The sequence below is a fragment of the Dendropsophus ebraccatus genome, chromosome 14 (genome assembly GCF_027789765.1).
Source record: "Dendropsophus ebraccatus isolate aDenEbr1 chromosome 14, aDenEbr1.pat, whole genome shotgun sequence".
Lineage (NCBI taxonomy): Eukaryota > Metazoa > Chordata > Amphibia > Anura > Hylidae > Dendropsophus > Dendropsophus ebraccatus.
The window spans coordinates 47,376,691-47,396,047 of NC_091467.1; the positions used below are offsets into that span (position 1 = coordinate 47,376,691).

General features: G+C 48.0%; 1 protein-coding gene across 1 annotated transcript in view; it reads right to left on the reverse strand.

Moving 5' to 3' along the window:
- LOC138771872 (osteoclast stimulatory transmembrane protein-like) overlaps nt 1–13,728 on the reverse strand; it is a 29,716-nt gene extending 15,988 nt beyond the window's left edge. Inside the window, exons 1-3 of the mRNA XM_069951876.1 lie at nt 13,594–13,728; nt 8,378–8,488; nt 6,108–6,563 (exon numbers count right to left, since the gene is read on the reverse strand). Of these exons, the coding sequence (XP_069807977.1) occupies nt 6,108–6,563; nt 8,378–8,488; nt 13,594–13,728 (702 nt within the window). The remainder of the gene's footprint in view (nt 1–6,107; nt 6,564–8,377; nt 8,489–13,593) is intronic.
- Nucleotides 13,729–19,357: the final 5,629 nt, after the last annotated feature.

A 19,357-nucleotide genomic window follows, 5' to 3' on the forward strand; every position in this document is an offset into this window, starting at 1 on the left:
CTTATGATATATTATTTAAATATATCAATGGCCCCTACAAGAAATATGGGGAGAAGATGTAAAACCCCCTCAAAGGACAAGAGGGCACTGCCTCCGCCTGGAAAAAAAAAGGTTCAATCTCCGGAGGCGACAAGCCTTCTTTACCATGAGAACTGTGAATCTGTGGAACAGTCTACCACAGGATCTGGTCACAGCAAAAAACAGTAGAGGGCTTGTAAACCGGCCTAGATAAGTTCTTAGACCAAAATAACATAAATACATATGTATAGAACCTATCATCCCTTCCCCTTCCCTCCATCCACCCCCTCCTTAGCTGAACTTGATGAGCATGTGTCTTTTTCCAATGCACTGAGGCTGGGTTCACACTGCATTTTTCCTATCCGTTCAGCGTATCCATTTTTAAATGGTTACTTTTAACAAGAAAAAAACATAGTCTACACTATTTTTGTGTACGTTAAACAAAAACACATCCATTTCAATCCATCTTTTTATATAATGGAAGTCAATAGAAAAATGGATCCAAATGGATGGCACATAATTTCATCCGTTTTTGCATCCGTTTTTTTTCCATTAAATGTATACATTAAATAGATTGCAAAAATGCAGCGTGAACCCAACCTTGGGCTATATTTCCGCTCGTAGTGCGAACCGTGAATATACGCACGTAGTTTTGAGGTTGATGTGTTCGCTTGAAAGTATACGATATACGGCCGCACAGTTCACACTACGTATGAACTTACGATCGGATCGTATATGGCGCCGTGAAAAATGAACAAGACCATTGTTTGAGGACGGAAATGTTCAAACTCACGGCCGTGGATTTACATGCGGTCCCATACGGAATACTTATTTCAGTCAAATTGAACTTGAATTTTTCGATCCAAAAGGTTCTGTGAGTTTTATTGGGCTGGGCAAAAATTTCCAAGTAAATGACCTGCTTCAGATCGCTTCAAAACAAGCTAGGGAAGCATAACTGTACTACTAGCGTATGTTCGCGGTGCGTATGCATCTGGCCACATGTCGATTTTTCCCACGCCCGTATTTTCAGCCACACATGTACGGCGGAGTAAGAACTGCGGACGGAAGCGGACGCAGTGTGAACATAGCCTTACTATGTAACTATGTCTTGGATGACAGCTATCAAATCTGATATGTGTTTTTATCAGTATCTTTCCTAAAGAGATCTGTATAAAACTTGTTGTCATGTAAAGTCAAGTCCACATCAAGGAAATGTACCCTTTCAGGTGACCATGTACAAGTAAATTATATGTTGGCATCTACACTGTTTAAGGCTATGTTCACACTACGTAAAACTACGGCCATAGTTCTGCGGTATGTGACATAGCCTTATGTGCAATGGGATCCTGGCCGGAGCGTACACACATCGTATGCGCTCCGGCCAGGATCCCATGCGGCGCCGGAAAAAACTGACAGGTCAGTTTTCTGCGGCCGGAATTCAGTGAATTCCGGCCGCAGAAAGACCTGTCAGTGCACACAGTGAAGCGAGCGGCTCCGCAGCATCAGAGCTCCGCGGCCGGACGGATCATCCGTGATGATCCGGGCACAGACCGGCCATTCCGTGACCCGGCCGGGGTCACAGAACGGCTGGTCTGATACGCCGTGTGAACATAGCCTAAATATGTAAAGGGCCTATTACACGGGTCTTTAAGAGCGCTCGTTTGCTCCTCGTTCCTCGCTCGCTGCTGCTGCTATTCAACGCGGCAGCAGCGAGTGGATGTGTATGGGAGGGGGGGCTGCCCGGGTGATCGCTGATCGTCCGGGCAGCCCATAGGATATAGCAGCGTCTGCTGCCGACGCTCCTATTCAATGGAGCGACGGCAGCAGATCGCTGCTATATCAGTCGCTTGTTTTTCAACATGTTTAAAAACAAGCGACTGCAATGATCAGCCGACATGAATGATGTTGGCTGATCGTTGCACTTTATTCCACGGGACGATTATCGTCCGTAGCGGACGATATTGGCCGTAGCGGCCTTAAGAAATGTCATCAGTTCAGTAGTGTTTCCTATCTAGGTAAAGAAGAAATCATCTATAATTCTCCACCACCCCTAAAGTGGTGGGATCCATAGACGTATCTTTTCCAACATGACCACATAAACACTGGAAAAAGTCAGTGCCACATTTGTGCCAATGGCCCCTCCATGTTTCTGGATATACATAGTATCATCAAAGAGGAAATGATTCAATCCCAGTTCTAGTAGATCTATGAGGAAATTTTGGCAAATAATAGGTAATTCAAGGTCACATAAAGATGCACTCATCCAGTGGCGTAACTACCAGGGTCGCTGCGACCCGGCCCGCCACAAGGGGGGGCCCGCAGGGCCCCTGAGACCCCCTCATCAATCACTTTCGTGACCGCAAGCATTGCTTTGCTTGCGGTCACAAGAGGCCGACTAAAGAAGGAGAGGATTGCCGGGGGAGCGCGTTGTTAGGTGAGTTGTGTGTGTTTTTTTTATTTATTTATTTATTTTTATGAAGGAAAGAGGGGACTATTTATAGGAGGGAGGGGGAAAAGGGGCCATTTATAAAGGGGGGGAGAGGGGACCATCTATAGGAGGGAGGGGGAGAGGGGGCCATTTATAAAGGGGGGGAGAGAGGTGGACATCTATAAAGGGGGGCAAGAGAGGAGACCATCTATAGGGGGGAGAGGGGACCATTTATAAAGGGGGGGAAAGAGGTGGCCATCTATAAAGGGGGGCAAGAGAGGGGACTATCTATAAGGGGGGGTTGAGAGGAGACCATCTATAAGGGGGGACCATCTATAGGGGGAGAGGGGGCCATCTATGAAGGGGGGGTGAGAGGGGACCATCTGTAAGGGGGGGCGTGAGAGGGGACCATCTATAAGAGGCTGGAGAGGGGACCATCTATAAGGGGGAGTGAGAGGGGACCATCTATAAGAGGGGGAGAGGGGACCATCTATAAGAGGGGGCTGAGAGTGGACCATCTATAAGGAAGGGGGGGAGGGGACCATCTATAAGGGAGGGGGGAGGGGACCATCTGTAAGGGGGGAGTGAGAGGGGACAATCTATAAGGGGGGGGGGGAGAGGGGACCATCTATAAGTGGCGGGGGAGAGGGTACCATCTATATAAGGAGGGGGGAGAGGGGGCCATCTATAGGAGGGGGCCATCTTTAAAGGGGAAGGGCCATCTATAAGGGGAGGAAGGGCCATCTATAGGAGAGGGGGCCATCTATAAGGGGGGGAGAGGGGGACATCTATAGTAGGGGGGAGAGGGGGCTATCTATAGGGGGGCAATATATAAGGGGGGGAAGGGCCATCTATAAGGGGGGAGGGGGGGCCTTCTATAAGGGGGGCAACATAGGGGGAGAGGGGGGCCATCTATAAGGGGGGATACACAGAGGGGGGCATCTATAAGGAGGCTACATAGTAGGGGGCATATACTATAAGGGGGTATTCACAGATGGAGACCATCTATAAGGAGGCTACACTATAAGGGGGTCACATAGAGTCAGCCTACCCACTAAATGAGGGCATAAAGGGGCCAATACAGATGTGCAGTGTGTAGAAAGATGAGGATGGTGCCAGAATGAGGAGCCTAATATGTCTGTCTGGCAGATTCTGTGGATTTGTGGCTTGAAGAAGTTCTTATGATGGCCCAGGATGGATGGAGAAGAAGATGAAAAGGGAAGAACTCCAATCAGAGAAGAAGCCCTCTGTGAGTCACCTGATGTAACAGCACTGTAATGTATATGGTGTACAGAACCTGTGTGGAGCTGCGTCCACCTCTATATGACTGGATGCGGTGATACGTGTACAGTGGATGTTTTTTTTAGTAGCAGTGGTGGTGTTAGTCAGTATGTGGTGGTATTAGTAGAAGCGGTGGTGTTAGTCAGTATATGGTGGTGTTAGTAGCAGCGGTGGTGTTAGTCAGTATGTGGCGGTGTTAGTCAGTATGTGGTGGTGTTAGTATGTGGTGGTGTTATTCAGTAGCAGCGGAGGTGTTAGTCAGTATGTGGTGGTATTAGTCAGTAGCAGCGGTGGTGTTAGTCAGCAGCAGCGGTGGTGTTAGTATGTGGTGTGTTAGTAGCAGCGTTGGTGTTAGTCAGTATGTGGCGGTGTTAGTCAGTATGTGGTGGTGTTAGTCAGTATGTGGTGGTGTTATTCAGTAGCAGCGGAGGTGTTAGTCAGTATGTGGTGGTATTAGTCAGTAGCAGTGGTTGTGTTAGTCAGTAGCAGTGGTGGTGTTAGTCAGTATGTGGTGGAATTATTTGTTACTTGCTATCTGGTACTGTGTTTTATTGATCTTAGTATACAGCATTTGGTCAGTAGCAATATGGTGGTGATAGTAGTGGTTGTAGTGTGGCAGTAATATTTGCTTCCTATATACTGGTAATATTGGTCTCAGTATACAGGATTTGGTCAGTAACAGTATGGCGGTAATATGTATGGTGATAATATTTTCTCTTCCTATATGCTGGTGTTATTGGTAATATCTGTCTTGGTGTGTGTATGTGTGTGTGTATATATATATATATATATATATATATATATATAATATATATATATATATATATATATACTGTATATACCAATAGAAAAAAAAAAGGAAAAAATTGGTCAGCTCTCCTAGAACACTGTTCACACTAGGCAGGAGCACGTTGCCATGGCTGAAATTGCAAACACACAAAAACACAGAAAAATGCAACAGCTCACCGCAACAGCAAGATACAGACCCACCATAGACATGAAAATAATTAAAAGCAGCCCCCCCAACTGCCCCAAAAATTCCCACAAAAATAATGAGTCTCTTGGTTACTATTTGCAAACAGCGTAAACTGCCTCACCACGATAAGGTGGACTCATATCGGGGCAGACCCTACACTGTATGTACACTATGGCCTCTCCATGGCGTATAATACGCCTATGCTCTGGGCATGCAAGATCCGTCTAATACCTGCAGACCCTACAGTGTAGGGTCTGCCTCAATATGAGTCCACCTTATCGTGGTGAGGCAGTTTACGCTGTTTGCAAATAGTAACCAAGAGACTCATTATTTTTGTGGGAATTTTTGGGGCAGTTGGGGGGGCTGCTTTTAATTATTTTCATGTCTATGGTGGGTCTGTATCTTGCTGTTGCGGTGAGCTGTTGCATTTTTCTGTGTTTTTGTGTGTTTGCAATTTCAGCCATGGCAACGTGCTCCTGCCTAGTGTGAACAGTGTTCTAGGAGAGCTGACCAATTTTTTCCTTTTTTTTTTCTGTTTTCCAGTTGGGGGAGTGGCTGCCTCTATTTGGTCGTGCACTCCATCTGTCTCACCCAGGTGATGCAATTATTTTTGCAGGTATTAGACGGATCTTGCATGCCCAGAGCATAGGCGTATTATACGCCATGGAGAGGCCATAGTGTACATACAGTGTAGGGTCTGCCTCAATATGAGTCCACCTTATCGTGGTGAGGCAGTTTACGCTGTTTGCAAATAGTAACCAAGAGACTCATTATTTTTGTGGGAATTTTTTGGGCAGTTGGGGGGGCTGCTTTTAATTATTTTCATGTCTATGGTGGGTCTGTATCTTGCTGTTGCGGTGAGCTGTTGCATTTTTCTGTGTTTTTGTGTATATACCAATAGCATCACTTGGTCGTGAAAGGAGGGGGGGCCAAGTTGACCTCTCGCACCAGGGCCCAGGAGTCATTAGCTACGCCCCTGCACTCATCCCTTTGTGTGGAATTGAGGTATACAAACTTACAATATCACACGTGACAAGCAGGACTCCTAATACATGTTTTTATCTTAGTAAGAAAATCATCTTACTCCTGTACACTAAGGTTGGAAACACACGCGGCAGTCTTTTTGGAAAACTGCCAGAGCAGCTTTTGTGCCAAAACCAGAAGTGGATCCAACAGAAAAGGAAACTACAAGTCCTCCCTTATATTATTCATTCTATTTTAATCCACTTCTAGTTTTGGTACAAAAACTTCAATGGCAGCTTTAAAAAAAAATCTGCCGTGTGTTTCTATCCTTACAGTCGCAATACTTTGTCTAAAAATATTGATGAGTGTTGTACCAGAAAGCCCCTACTTGACACAATTGGCCTGCCTAGTGGACACTTTAGGGATTTATGTATGCGTTACCAGATGTTTCACTAATAGGAACTCAAAAAGTTCCTTATCAATCAGGCCATCCTGTAATGCTTTCCATAGCAGGTCAGATAACCGTTTCTCAATTTCAGGTTTAGGATCCTTTCTCAATATTTCATAAACCTCAATAACTCTGATATCATATGGTTTAATAACCAGACCGTGGTCATTGGCAAGCTCAGTCAATGCCTGTAGTTCCCCATTAGACATTTTTGGGTGTATAATGTTACTACCTTGGAACTCCCTCTTAACATCATTTTTGACTAACTTCATAAAAGTTTCAAGGGGTTGTGAAGTCACAGGTAGTAGAAAGTTATTATCAGTCCGGAATTGCACACATTTGGCTCTGAAAATAAATTTATCAGTCCTGTCAGTAATTTCCATTGGTTTTGACTTAAACCAGAACTTCAGGCTTAAGAGCCCGAAAAACTGTGCCAGGTCCAGATCCAGCTGAAACCAATCCAAGGGACAACTTAGGCAAAAGTATAAACCTTAATGGTATGTTGGCACACATTGGAGTTTCATTGATTTATTGCAAAGACGGGCGGCTGGGCGGCAATTAAATTATTAATTACTGCAAGGAAGGAGGTGATGCGGGGAGGCCTGCAACGCCTCTCCGTCCCTCCTCCCCGCCCTCCTCACTAGGCAGGGTTTCTCCTAATCACTTGTCTGATCACTGCACATAAGCCTTAACAATCCAACACATGTGCAGTGTTCAGACAAGTTATGAATAGGAGAAATCCTGCCTGGGGCGTTCCTATTGGTGAAGGGGGCGGGATGGAAGGACGGAGGGGTGTCGCACAGACACTCTAGGCCACATCAATTTGATAAAGGGCTGCAAATTTAAAAGTTATTTTTTAGGACAATAACTGCATCACCTGCTGACCGGATCCCAGATTGTGGGTACAGAGTCTCTTTAAGTTTGCTGTGACGTCACAATGTGAAAATACCCACCTGTATGCCCACTTATTTCATGCTTTAGAAAGGCTCCACACTTGGAGCAGAAACATTGCACTGTGTAATGGTGCGTTTACACAGACAGATTTATCTGACAGATTTTGGAAGCCAAAGTCAGGAATGGATTTGAGAATAGAAGAAATCTTAGTCTTTCCTTTATGACCTGATCTCTGTTTATAGTCTGTTCCAGGTTTTGGCTTCAAAAATCTGTCAGATAAATCTCTCTGTGTAAACGCACCATAAGGCTGATTTATGGAATAAATTGCGATTGACTTCACCTGATTCTGGGAGTAATACAAGATTTTTCTTTGATAGACAGACAGACAGACAGATGTGACTCCTTTGCCTGCTTATACTCCATCTCTGCTATTCTACCTATTGCTTCCAGCTAACCACCACTGTTTCTAAAAATGTTTACCTAACGTCATTTACTTTATGCAAGTACTGAATTGGACTATAATATCTTGGAAATGATTTTGGAATAACTATATTCTTTATTTTATATATGATGTAATCTATGTGTACATTTCATATTTCTGATTTATTTTTTATTTTACTTTATATTTTATATTTATAGTATCATTTATTGGAAATGTAGTTCTTTCACAAGGGCCCTGTGGTTTATAGCATGTTGTTTTTACTATTATTTGATCATTACTTAATAATTACATATGGGTTAGCATCAATAGTGTTTTGAGGACTAATCACGTTTTCAAATTTCCGCTCTATATTTATGTAAGATAGAACGGACCTATCGTGCCACTTGATCCTCTATGAAATCCCAAGCGCAGGTGAGTGGTTAGCACAGTTGGTGAGAGACGCAGTAGAGACAGACCATCAACTCAGGAGCACAAATAATTTATTAATAAGTGGAACGTGTTTCAGCACCCACATATAACTGAGCCTTTCTCAAGCATGTCATAACAAAGTACAACTTTGGTGGTATTGTAGCAGCTGCGACCGGTCACTTGCTAGGTGGTAGAGTGTGACTCCACTACAATGGTGGTTGGTCGGTGGAGTATAGCTCAGCCAGATGGTATGGTGCTGAATCAGCACACAGGTATAGAGCACACCTGCTTTTAGTTTTTGAGGCTAGCTATACCTTTCCCCAATGGTCGGTGACCTGCCAGGTTGTGATGGGTCCCTTGGGCACTTATCACGGTGGTCCAGAGTGAAGTTATGAACACCCTGACTGTCAGCACCGCCTCCCACAGAAAGGGGAGATAACTCAAGGATGGTGTAGCAGCTGTGTAGATGCTAGTAGATGCTGAGTCCCTGTAAAATAAATAAACTCTTCCTTTACTGACGAATACGTTGGCATACACGTAGACAATCACTTTGGACTTGACTTGACTAGATCTGCACCAAGAACTGTAGAGGTAGTGAACGTAGCGTAGTAGTGCTGACTTGGTTGCGTGCTGAGAAGAGCAGAGAGAGTTCAGAGTAGTGGATATAAGTAGGTTGTGAGAGTTCAGAGTAGTGAAGTTTGTCTTGAGAGTCCCAACCCAATGTAGTACTGTGCTCTGCCGGAACTTTGGAAGGTGTAGAAGGATACTTGAGAATACTTGAAGAAGAAGAATACTTGTGCCCGTGTTTCGACCTTTGTCGCTTTAACCACCTGTGGCCCTACAGTGTCGGTTGACCCGTCCTCCTAGGGTGACACAATCCCCAGACCTTGTTACCTGAGTTGAGCATGGTATTCAAAGTTATCTGGTTTCACCTGCGTATCGAGATCGAGTACTTAGGCTCTTGGCTGCTTTGCTCTATCCTGATCAGTTCCTCTAGCTTGTAGGATACTGTCCTGCACTGACTAAGTGTGGGTGTTAGCACCAGGCATGGCAAGGGCAGTCAGACAGATATAAACAGACAATGAGCCCTGGCTGTTACCACCCTCTGTCCCTGCCTACTTGCCTCTGTCAGCCCTAGGCGGCTGCGGACAACCACAAAGGCGGTCCCTGCACTAGTGTAAGTGGAACACAGAACACAGACAAACAAACAAACACAATAAAGCGTAGTGAACAGTCCGGGTCAGTAACAGTGGGCAACAAAGGTACAAAAAATGGAGGCAGTCAGATAGTCAAGGGTCAGGCAATATGGTCAAGGCAGGCGGCAAAACTGGGAAGTCAGGAAACAAGCAAAGGGTCAGAAAACAAGCAAAAAGATAGAGTACTATAAGTCACAGCAAGCTAGGCTAGCAAGAAACACTAATAGCCAGCACTCTCTGCTGGGCTTACACACTATTTATGCAGGATCAAGTCCAACAGCTGATTGGAACAGCTCCTGATCCTTCACACAGCTCACCTGCACAGCAGCAGGTTAACCCTGCAGCTGCCAAGGCATAACAAGCATGACGGGTGGGGATGAACAAACCTAAAATAGACCCAAACTGAGGAGCGCCAGCGCAAAGTCCTAACAGTGGGTCTACACTTCCTCTTCCCATGTGACAACTTCCTACAAGGTGTGTAACAGCTCCTGTGAGTGGTTGAGAAGAGAGTGTAAGAAGAAAGTAGGGTAGAGATAGGTGGAAGATAACAGCAGCTCTCACTGGTGTGCAGATCATAAACAAAACAATAACCTTTAGTTCACTACAGCTGTGCAATATACATACATGAATACACATACTACTGACATCTAGTGGCAAAACTTATACATGACTTTACTACCATCTGGAACAGGGAACCTCCAGGCAGCCGTGTATCAGGCTCTTAGCACCGGAAGCTCTCTGAATAGCTGCTAGAGACCAGAGCTCCAGACACTGCTGGCAAAGGCAAGTATGTTCTTTTGTGGGGATGCTACACAGGTGGGCTTTAAAGCGTAACTGTCATTTCAGGGCCATTTTTCTAAAAACATTAAATATCAACAGTTCAAGCGATTTTAAGAAACTTTGTAATAGGTTTTATGTACTAAAAGAGTTTCCTTCTGTACTGAAAAAAGCAATCTCCCAGCCTCCCCCCTCACATCAAATGAAGCAGGATTTCTGTCTCCATTATGTGGCTATGGAGAGGGGAGGGGCTGTTAGGAGTGACTGAGTACGGAGGATTTCTGCACAGCACAACACCCTGCAATCTTCTCTCAGTAAGTTCATAGATAAGCACTGACCTTTCTGACCCCAGAATCCTGCGGTTTAGGTGCCCAGAGAGTCTACAAACAGCTGACCTTCATGTCACCTCTTCCTGCTCCCTCGTCTCCCTAAGCCCCTCCCCCCTTCATAGGCTTACAATGGAGAGAGCAGAACCCGTCTTCACTGGCTTCTCTGTAATGAAGACGTGTTTGCCTGATAATGCACAGATAAGAAGTCGGGGGGGGGGGGGGGTGGGAGATTGCTTCTTGAGTACAGAAGGAGGCTTTTTTGGCTGATGAAACCTATTACAGAGTTTCTTAAAATCGTTTATACTACTGGTTTCTGCAATTAAAAAAAACATGACAGTTACGCTTTAACTATATGGGGATGCTACACCTGGTGGGAATTTCTATATAGGGATGCTACACAGGGGGGCCTTTATTATATGGAGCTGCTGCACAGTAGGGGGACCTTTACTATATGGGGCTGCTGCACAGTCTATATCACAGGGGGGCTTTAACTATATGGGGATGCTACGCAGGGTGGGCATTTCTATATGGGGATGCTACAAAGGGGGGCTTTTATTATATGGAGCTGCTGCACTGTAGGGGGACCTTTACTATTTCGGGCTGCTACACAGGGGAGGCACTTTACTATATGGAAGCAAAGAGGAGGTCCCAAGTACTATATGGGCACATAGAGGAAGGCCTGACTACCGTATGGGGACACAGAGGAAGGCCTGACTACTATATGGGGGCACAGAGGAAGGCCTGACTACCGTATGGGGACACAGAGGAAGGCCTGACTACTATATGGGGGCACAGAGGATGGCCTGACTACCATATGGGGGCACAGAAGGGGCCTGGCTACTATATGAGGGCACAGAGAAGGTCCTGACTACTATATGGGGGGACAGAGGAGGACCTAGGAATGAGTGTTCCTAGGAATACTTGTTAGTAATGTTCGGCCTATATAAAATGGCTTTTAGAGAGTACCAGTTTTGTCAAACAAGGCAAGTTTGTTGTTAAAGAGGGAATCAACACAATACACACCCTCACAGAGAATAGGTGCCACCTCACTGTAAAAGTGCCCCCTTAGTGCCCCTAACAGAGAAATATGTTAATAGATTTGGGGCAGTGGGACAAAAATCTGGGACTTTTGCCTCAGTTGCCCCATGACTGTCCTATATTACATTTCAATTGGAATAGGGGTGGTCCCACTCAGAACATTCTGACTTATAATGGGGCCATCCAGAGAAGCTGGACAGAAATCGAATTAAGCCGGTGACTGAAATGCTTTTACATTGGTATCTTCCTGCCTGTTCTACTGATAGTGGGGGTCTCAGACCCCAAGCATTTCAAACTTTTGACATGTCTCTGACACATTGAAAGTTTTATGTTTTCACAGGGACACTTTACACTCTGCTTTTTCCTTCTACCTCCATGCGGGTTATTTTGAACTTTTGGTGATCTCTCACTTTGACTCTGAAAGCATGGTTGTCTCTTGCCTTCTACTGCCATCTAGTCACCATTTGGGTGCACTACACTGTAGATTGACTGGGAATGTATTATACAATAAAGCAGATTCTGGGGAGGATAAAAGAAATAACATGCTCTTACTTCCCCGCTCCAGCACTGGTGGCAGCATCTTGTCCCGGGTCCCCAGCCACCTCCTGGTCTGAGCAGGGACCCAAGATCTTGACAAGTGAGGTCCACTCAGCCAGTCAGTAGCCAAGGCGGGACCCCTGCTGACTGGCTGAGTGGATCTCACATATCACGACCCGGGTCACCGCTCAGAGCCGGAAGCGGATGTGACCACCAGGGCTGGAGCGGGGGAGGTAAGAGCATGTTATTTGTTTTATCCTCCCCCTCCCCAACACTTCTAGCCAAATGTTTCCTTTAACTAATCCCATCAATAGTGTAAACCTAGATTACACTGTCTAGGAATGTGTGGAATCACAGTGGTCTAGGCTTTATTATAAATTTAGTCCATAGGGATAAAATAAATTCCTCTTCTGAAGATGAAGGCCCAGATTTATCAAAGGGTGTAAAATATACACTGGTCAAAACTGCCCACAGCAACCGATCACAATGCCTCTCTGCTGGGCTGTGATTGGTTGCTGTGGTCAGTTTACACCAGTGCTTATTTCACATGCCGTGAAATTGCCAGGTGGTAACAGCAGCGGACTTGGTGTTTTTGTTTTTGTTTTAAAATACTTATTTATTATTTTTTTCATAAAAATCCAGAACATACAAATATACAAGAAATGAAGGAACTCCATAAATGCGGAGTCCCTACTAATACATGATCATGACACAATATTTCAGTGATTTCGGTAGCAATATCCTAGAGCAAAAACATATTTCCAGCTTAAAGGGGTTGGCCACTTTATAGTAAAATTGCTCATTGTACAGTATTAGTAAGTGTACTCACTGTATACTGACAGCAGCTCCCTGTGTACCTCATAAGGCTAACATCTGACTCCCCTTCTCCAGGCTGGGCTGCCCTGCTCTGTGGTGTTTTGGTCCATAAGATGGCTGACATGGAGGAGCATGTGACCAGGCCCCGCCCCCCAGTGTCCACCACTGAGCCTGTATATCTCTATGGAGGACACAGTGGACAGGGCCTGGTCACATGCTCCTCCATGTCGGCCATTTTATGGACTGAAACAAAACAGAGCACGGCAGCCCAGCCTGGTGAAGGGGAGTCTGATTTTAGCTCTATGAGGTACACAGGGAGCTGCTGTCAGTATATACATTGAGCACACTTACTAATACTTTGTACTGACCTATTTTACTATAAAGTGGCCAACCCCTTTAATTTTTACTGACATAGATTTCAATCATCATTATAGAATTGCTTAAAAAGTGTCATGACTAAAAAAGAAGGTGCATATAAACAACATATTCCCAATAAACAACATATTCCCATCCTTCCCCATCCCACCCCCCAGCCCTGATCTAATGGAGTACTTCAATTTAGGCTTTTTGCTCCACTGTAGACTAATCCTGTCTTTGGATAGTCCTGGCGTAGGCAAGTTTGATTCCAGGTGATAGTTACCCCACCTTTGGGATTAGCACTGCATAGTTTTCTCTCACAGACTCTTTTGACAGGTAGAGTCCAGGACATAATGGCACGCCTGTACGAATTCGAACGATAATCGTACGTGTAAACGCAGCAAACGATCAAACGACAAACAAGAAATCGTTCATTTTGATCTTTCAACATGTCATCAAATCGTCGTTCGTCGTTCGCAAAAAATTTGCAGATCGTTCTGCGTGAACAGTCGTTCGCGAATTTAACCAATGTGTGAGATAGGCTTAAGCGATCGCAAAACGATCGCAAAACAATTTTCCGTACGATATATCGTACCGTCTAAACGCTGATCGTTATGAAAAAAAATCGTTACTCCGACATCGTTAATCGTACGATCGGGCCAATTATCGTTTCGTGTAAACGCACCTTTAGAACTTGATATCTTTGACGCTCAAGCTCTTTCAGGCAATCTAGCAAAAGAACAGAAGACCACCCGAAGTTACAATGATTTGGTTGTCCCAGGAGCTGCTTTTCAACATAAAAATACCAGGCCAAAGTCATCTCAAGCTATTGTTTGCAGTCTGCGTGATCTAACTGTGATACCATGACCTGCAGCATCTCCGCACTTGTCTCCTATACAACACATCTGGGATGTCATTGGTTGGCATAGCAAAGGGAGCTGTCAGAAGCCAATCTGGATGATATGTGTGCATTCAGCGTGGCAGAACATTCCTCGGGCAGCCATAAATAACCTCACTGATAGTATGCCAAGTGTCTCTGATTCTCATACCCAATACTGAAACAAATTAAGATGTTTTGAATATTTTCTTATTATTTGCATATCATTACCACGTCCATCAGATCCTGTGATTTCCATAATTCCAAGACTTTTTCTTCTGGTGTTACAATTAGAGACGAGTGAGTACTATAATGCTCCAAAGCTTGTTACTTGGGTCGAGCATATTCCAATGCTCAAGTGCTCGATTAAAATAACAAACCCCATTAAAGTCAATAGGAGACTCAAGCATTTCTTCAGGGGCCTCCTATTCGGCAGAGGGGAGGGTGTCTGGTGAACCTGAAAACCTCCGAAAGTGATGGAAACACCACAGATACTTACAAAGACAAACCCCAAACAAATACACCCATGTACACTCACTCTCCCTGCACTGTGCAGCCTGTGGACTCTTCCTCCTCACTCTCCCTGCACTGTGCAGCCTGTGGACTCTTCCTGCTCACTCACTCTCCCTGCACTGTGCAGCCTGTGGACTCTTCCTCCTCACTCTCCCTGCACTGTGCAGCCTGTGGACTCTTCCTCCTTACTCTCCCTGCACTGTGAAGCCTGTGAACTCTTCCTCCTCACTCTCCCTGCACTGTGCAGCCTGTGTACTCTTCCTCCTCACTCTCCCTGCACTGTGCAGCCTGTGGACTCTTCCTCCTCACTCTCCCTGCACTGTGCAGCCTGTGGACTCTTCCTCCTCACTCTCCCTGCACTGTGCAGCCTGTGGACTCTTCCTCCTTACTCTCCCTGCACTGTGCAACCTGTGAACTCTTCCTCCTCACTCTCCCTGCACTGTGCAGCCTGTGTACTCTTCCTCTTCACTCTCCCTGCACTGTGCAGCCTGTGGACTCTTCCTCCTCACTCTTCCTACACTGTGCAGCCTGTGGACTCTTCCTCCTCACTCTCCCTGCACTGTGCAGCCTGTGGACTCTTCCTCCTCACTTACTCTCCCTGCACTGTGCAGCCTGTGTACTCTTCCTCCTCACTCTCCCTGCACTGTGCAGCCTGTGGACTCTTCCTCCTCACTTTCCCTGCACTGTGCAGCCTGTGGACTATTCCTCCTCACTCACTCTCCCTGCACTGTGCAGCCTGTGGACTCTTCCTCCTCACTCTCCCTGCACTGTGCAGCCTGTGGACTCTTCCTCCTCACTCTTCCTGCACTGTGCAGCCTGTGGACTCTTCCTCCTCACTCTCCCTGCACTGTGCAGCCTGTGGACTCTTCCTCCTCACTCTCCCTGCACTGTGCAGCCTGTGGACTCTTCCTCCTCACTCTCCCTGCACTGTGCAGCCTGTGGACTCTTCCTCCTCACTCTCCCTGCACTGTGCAGCCTGTGGACTGTTCCTCCTCACTCACTCTCCCTGCACTGTGCAGCCTGTGGACTCTTCCTCCTCACTCTCCCTGCACTGTGCAGCCTGTGTACTCTTCCTCCTCACTCTCCCTGCACTGTGCAGCCTGTGTACTCTTCCTCCTCACTCTCCCTGCACTGTGCAGCCTGTAGACTCTTCCTCCTCACTCACTCTCCCTGCACTGTGCAGCCTGTGGACTCTTCCTCCTCACTCACTCTCCCTGCACAGTGCAGCCTGTGGACTCTTCCTCCTCACTCTCCCTGCACAGTGCAGCCTGTGGACTCTTCCTCCTCACTCACTCTCCCTGCACTGTGCAGCCTGTGGACTCTTCCTCCTCACTCTCCCTGCACTGTGCAGCCTGTGTACTCTTCCTCCTCACTCTTCCTGCACTGTGCAGCCTGTGAACTCTTCCTCCTCACTCTCCCTGCACTGTGCAGCCTGTGGACTCTTCCTCCTCACTCACTCTTCCTACACTGTGCAGCCTGTGGACTCTTCCTCCTCACTCTCCATGCACTGTGCAGCCTGTGGACTCTTCCTCCTCACTCTCCCTGCACTGTGCAGCCTGTGGACTCTTCCTCTTCACTCTTCCTGCACTGTGCAGCCTGTGGACTCTTACTCCTCACTCTCCCTGCACTGTGCAGCCTGTGTACTCTTCCTCCTCACTCTCCCTGCACTGTGCAGCCTGTGGACTCTTCCTCCTCACTCTCCCTGCACTGTGCAGCCTGTGGACTCTTCCTCCTCACTCACTCTCCCTGCACTGTGCAGCCTGTGGACTCTTCCTCCTCACTCTCCCTGCACTGTGCAGCCTGTGGACTCTTCCTCCTCACTCTCCCTGCACTGTGAAGCCTATGAACTCTTCCTCCTCACTCTCCCTGCACTGTGCAGCCTGTGAACTCTTCCTCCTCACTCTTTCTGCACTGTGCAGCCTGTGAACTCTTCCTCCTCACTCTCCCTGCACTGTGCAGTCTGTGGACTCTTCCTCTTCACTCTCGCTGCACTGTGCAGCCTGTGGACTCTTCCTCCTCACTCTCCCTGCACTGTGCAGCCTGTGGACTCTTCCTCCTTACTCTCCCTGCACTGTGCAGCCTGTGAACTCTTCCTCCTCACTCTCCCTGCACTGTGCAGTCTGTGGACTCTTCCTCTTCACTCTCCCTGCACTGTGCAGCCTGTGGACTCTTCCTCCTCACTCTCCCTGCACTGTGCAGCCTGTGGACTCTTCCTCCTCACTCTCCCTGCACTGTGCAGCCTGTGGACTCTTCCTCCTCACTCTCCCTGCACTGTGCAGCCTGTGAACTCTTCCTCCTCACTCTCCCTGCACTGTGCAGTCTGTGGACTCTTCCTCTTCACTCTCCCTGCACTGTGCAGCCTGTGGACTCTTCCTCCTCACTCTCCCTGCACTGTGCAGCCTGTGGACTCTTCCTCCTTACTCTCCCTGCACTGTGCAGCCTGTGAACTCTTCCTCCTCACTCTCCCTGCACTGTGCAGTCTGTGGACTCTTCCTCTTCACTCTCCCTGCACTGTGCAGCCTGTGGACTCTTCCTCCTCACTCACTCTTCCTACACTGTGCAGCCTGTGGACTCTTCCTCCTCACTCTCCATGCACTGTGCAGCCTGTGGACTCTTCCTCCTCACTCTCCCTGCACTGTGCAGCCTGTGGACTCTTCCTCTTCACTCTTCCTGCACTGTGCAGCCTGTGGACTCTTACTCCTCACTCTCCCTGCACTGTGCAGCCTGTGTACTCTTCCTCCTCACTCTCCCTGCACTGTGCAGCCTGTGGACTCTTCCTCCTCACTCTCCCTGCACTGTGCAGCCTGTGGACTCTTCCTCCTCACTCACTCTCCCTGCACTGTGCAGCCTGTGGACTCTTCCTCCTCACTCTCCCTGCACTGTGCAGCCTGTGGACTCTTCCTCCTCACTCTCCCTGCACTGTGAAGCCTATGAACTCTTCCTCCTCACTCTCCCTGCACTGTGCAGCCTGTGAACTCTTCCTCCTCACTCTTTCTGCACTGTGCAGCCTGTGAACTCTTCCTCCTCACTCTCCCTGCACTGTGCAGTCTGTGGACTCTTCCTCTTCACTCTCCCTGCACTGTGCAGCCTGTGGACTCTTCCTCCTCACTCTCCCTGCACTGTGCAGCCTGTGGACTCTTCCTCCTTACTCTCCCTGCACTGTGCAGCCTGTGAACTCTTCCTCCTCACTCTCCCTGCATTGTGCAGTCTGTGGACTCTTCCTCTTCACTCTCCCTGCACTGTGCAGCCTGTGGACTCTTCCTCCTCACTCTCCCTGCACTGTGCAGCCTGTGGACTCTTCCTCCTCACTCTCCCTGCACTGTGCAGCCTGTGGACTCTTCCTCCTTACTCTCCCTGCACTGTGCAGCCTGTGGACTCTTCCTCCTCACTCTCCCTGCACTGTGCAGTCTGTGGACTCTTCCTCTTCACTCTCCCTGCACTGTGCAGCCTGTGGACTCTTCCTCCTCACTCTCCCTGCACTGTGCAGCCTGTGGACTCTTCCTCCTCACTCTCCCTGCACTGTGCAGCCTGTGAACTCTTCCTCCTCACTCTTTCTGCACTGTGCAGCCTGTGAACTCTTCCTCCTCACTCTTCCTGCACTGTGCAGCCTGTGAACTCTTCCTCCTCACTCTCCCTGCACTGTGCAGCCTGTGAACTCTTCCTCCTCACTCTCCCTGCACTGTGCAGCCTGTGGACTCTTCCTCCTCACTCACTCTTCCTACACTGTGCAGCCTGTGGACTCTTCCTCCTCACTCTCCATGCACTGTGCAGCCTGTGGACTCTTCCTCCTCACTCTCCCTGCACTGTGCAGCCTGTGGACTCTTCCTCCTTACTCTCCCTGCACTGTGCAGCCTGTGAACTCTTCCTCCTCACTCTCCCTGCACTGTGCAGTCTGTGGACTCTTCCTCTTCACTCTCCCTGCACTGTGCAGCCTGTGGACTCTTCCTCTTCACTCTTCCTGCACTGTGCAGCCTGTGGACTCTTACTCCTCACTCTCCCTGCACTGTGCAGCCTGTGTACTCTTCCTCCTCACTCTCCCTGCACTGTGCAGCCTGTGGACTCTTCCTCCTCACTCACTCTCCCTGCACTGTGCAGCCTGTGGACTCTTCCTCCTCACTCTCCCTGCACTGTGCAGCCTGTGGACTCTTCCTCCTCACTCTCCCTGCACTGTTAAGCCTATGAACTCTTCCTCCTCACTCTCCCTGCACTGTGCAGCCTGTGAACTCTTCCTCCTCACTCTTTCTGCACTGTGCAGCCTGTGAACTCTTCCTCCTCACTCTCCCTGCACTGTGCAGTCTGTGGACTCTTCCTCTTCACTCTCCCTGCACTGTGCAGCCTGTGGACTCTTCCTCCTCACTCTCCCTGCACTGTGCAGCCTGTGGACTCTTCCTCCTCACTCTCCCTGCACTGTGCAGCCTGTGAACTCTTCCTCCTCACTCTTTCTGCACTGTGCAGCCTGTGAACTCTTCCTCCTCACTCTCCCCGCACTGTGCAGCCTGTGGACTCTTCCTTTTCACTCTCCTGCACTGTGCAGCCTGTGGACTCTTCCTCCTCACTCTCCCTGCACTGTGCAGCCTGTGAACTCTTCCTCCTCACTCTCCCTGCACTGTGCAGCCTGTGAACTCTTCCTCCTCACTCTCCCGCACTGTGCAGCCTGTGGACTCTTCCTCCTCACTCTCCCTGCACTGTGCAGCCTGTGAACTCTTCCTCCTCACTCTACCGCACTGTGCAGCCTGTGAACTCTTCCTCCTCACTCTCCCGCACTGTGCCGCCTGTGGACTCTTCCTTTTCACTCTCCCTGCACTGTGCAGCCTGTGGACTCTTCCTCCTCACGCTCCCCACACTGTGCCGCCTGTGGGCGCTTATTAGTTAAGGATGGGGGGGTGCTATTTTTTTAACAAAATGTCAGAAAAATGAAAGGATGTATTATATGTAATTAACCCATATGCGTAGATATATTTTAGCAAGTGTATGGAGTCTGTAAGTATACCCATTCATTCATTTTTGCTATATTGTGATCACTATAATACAGACTGCCCGAACTGAGCAACTACTCAAC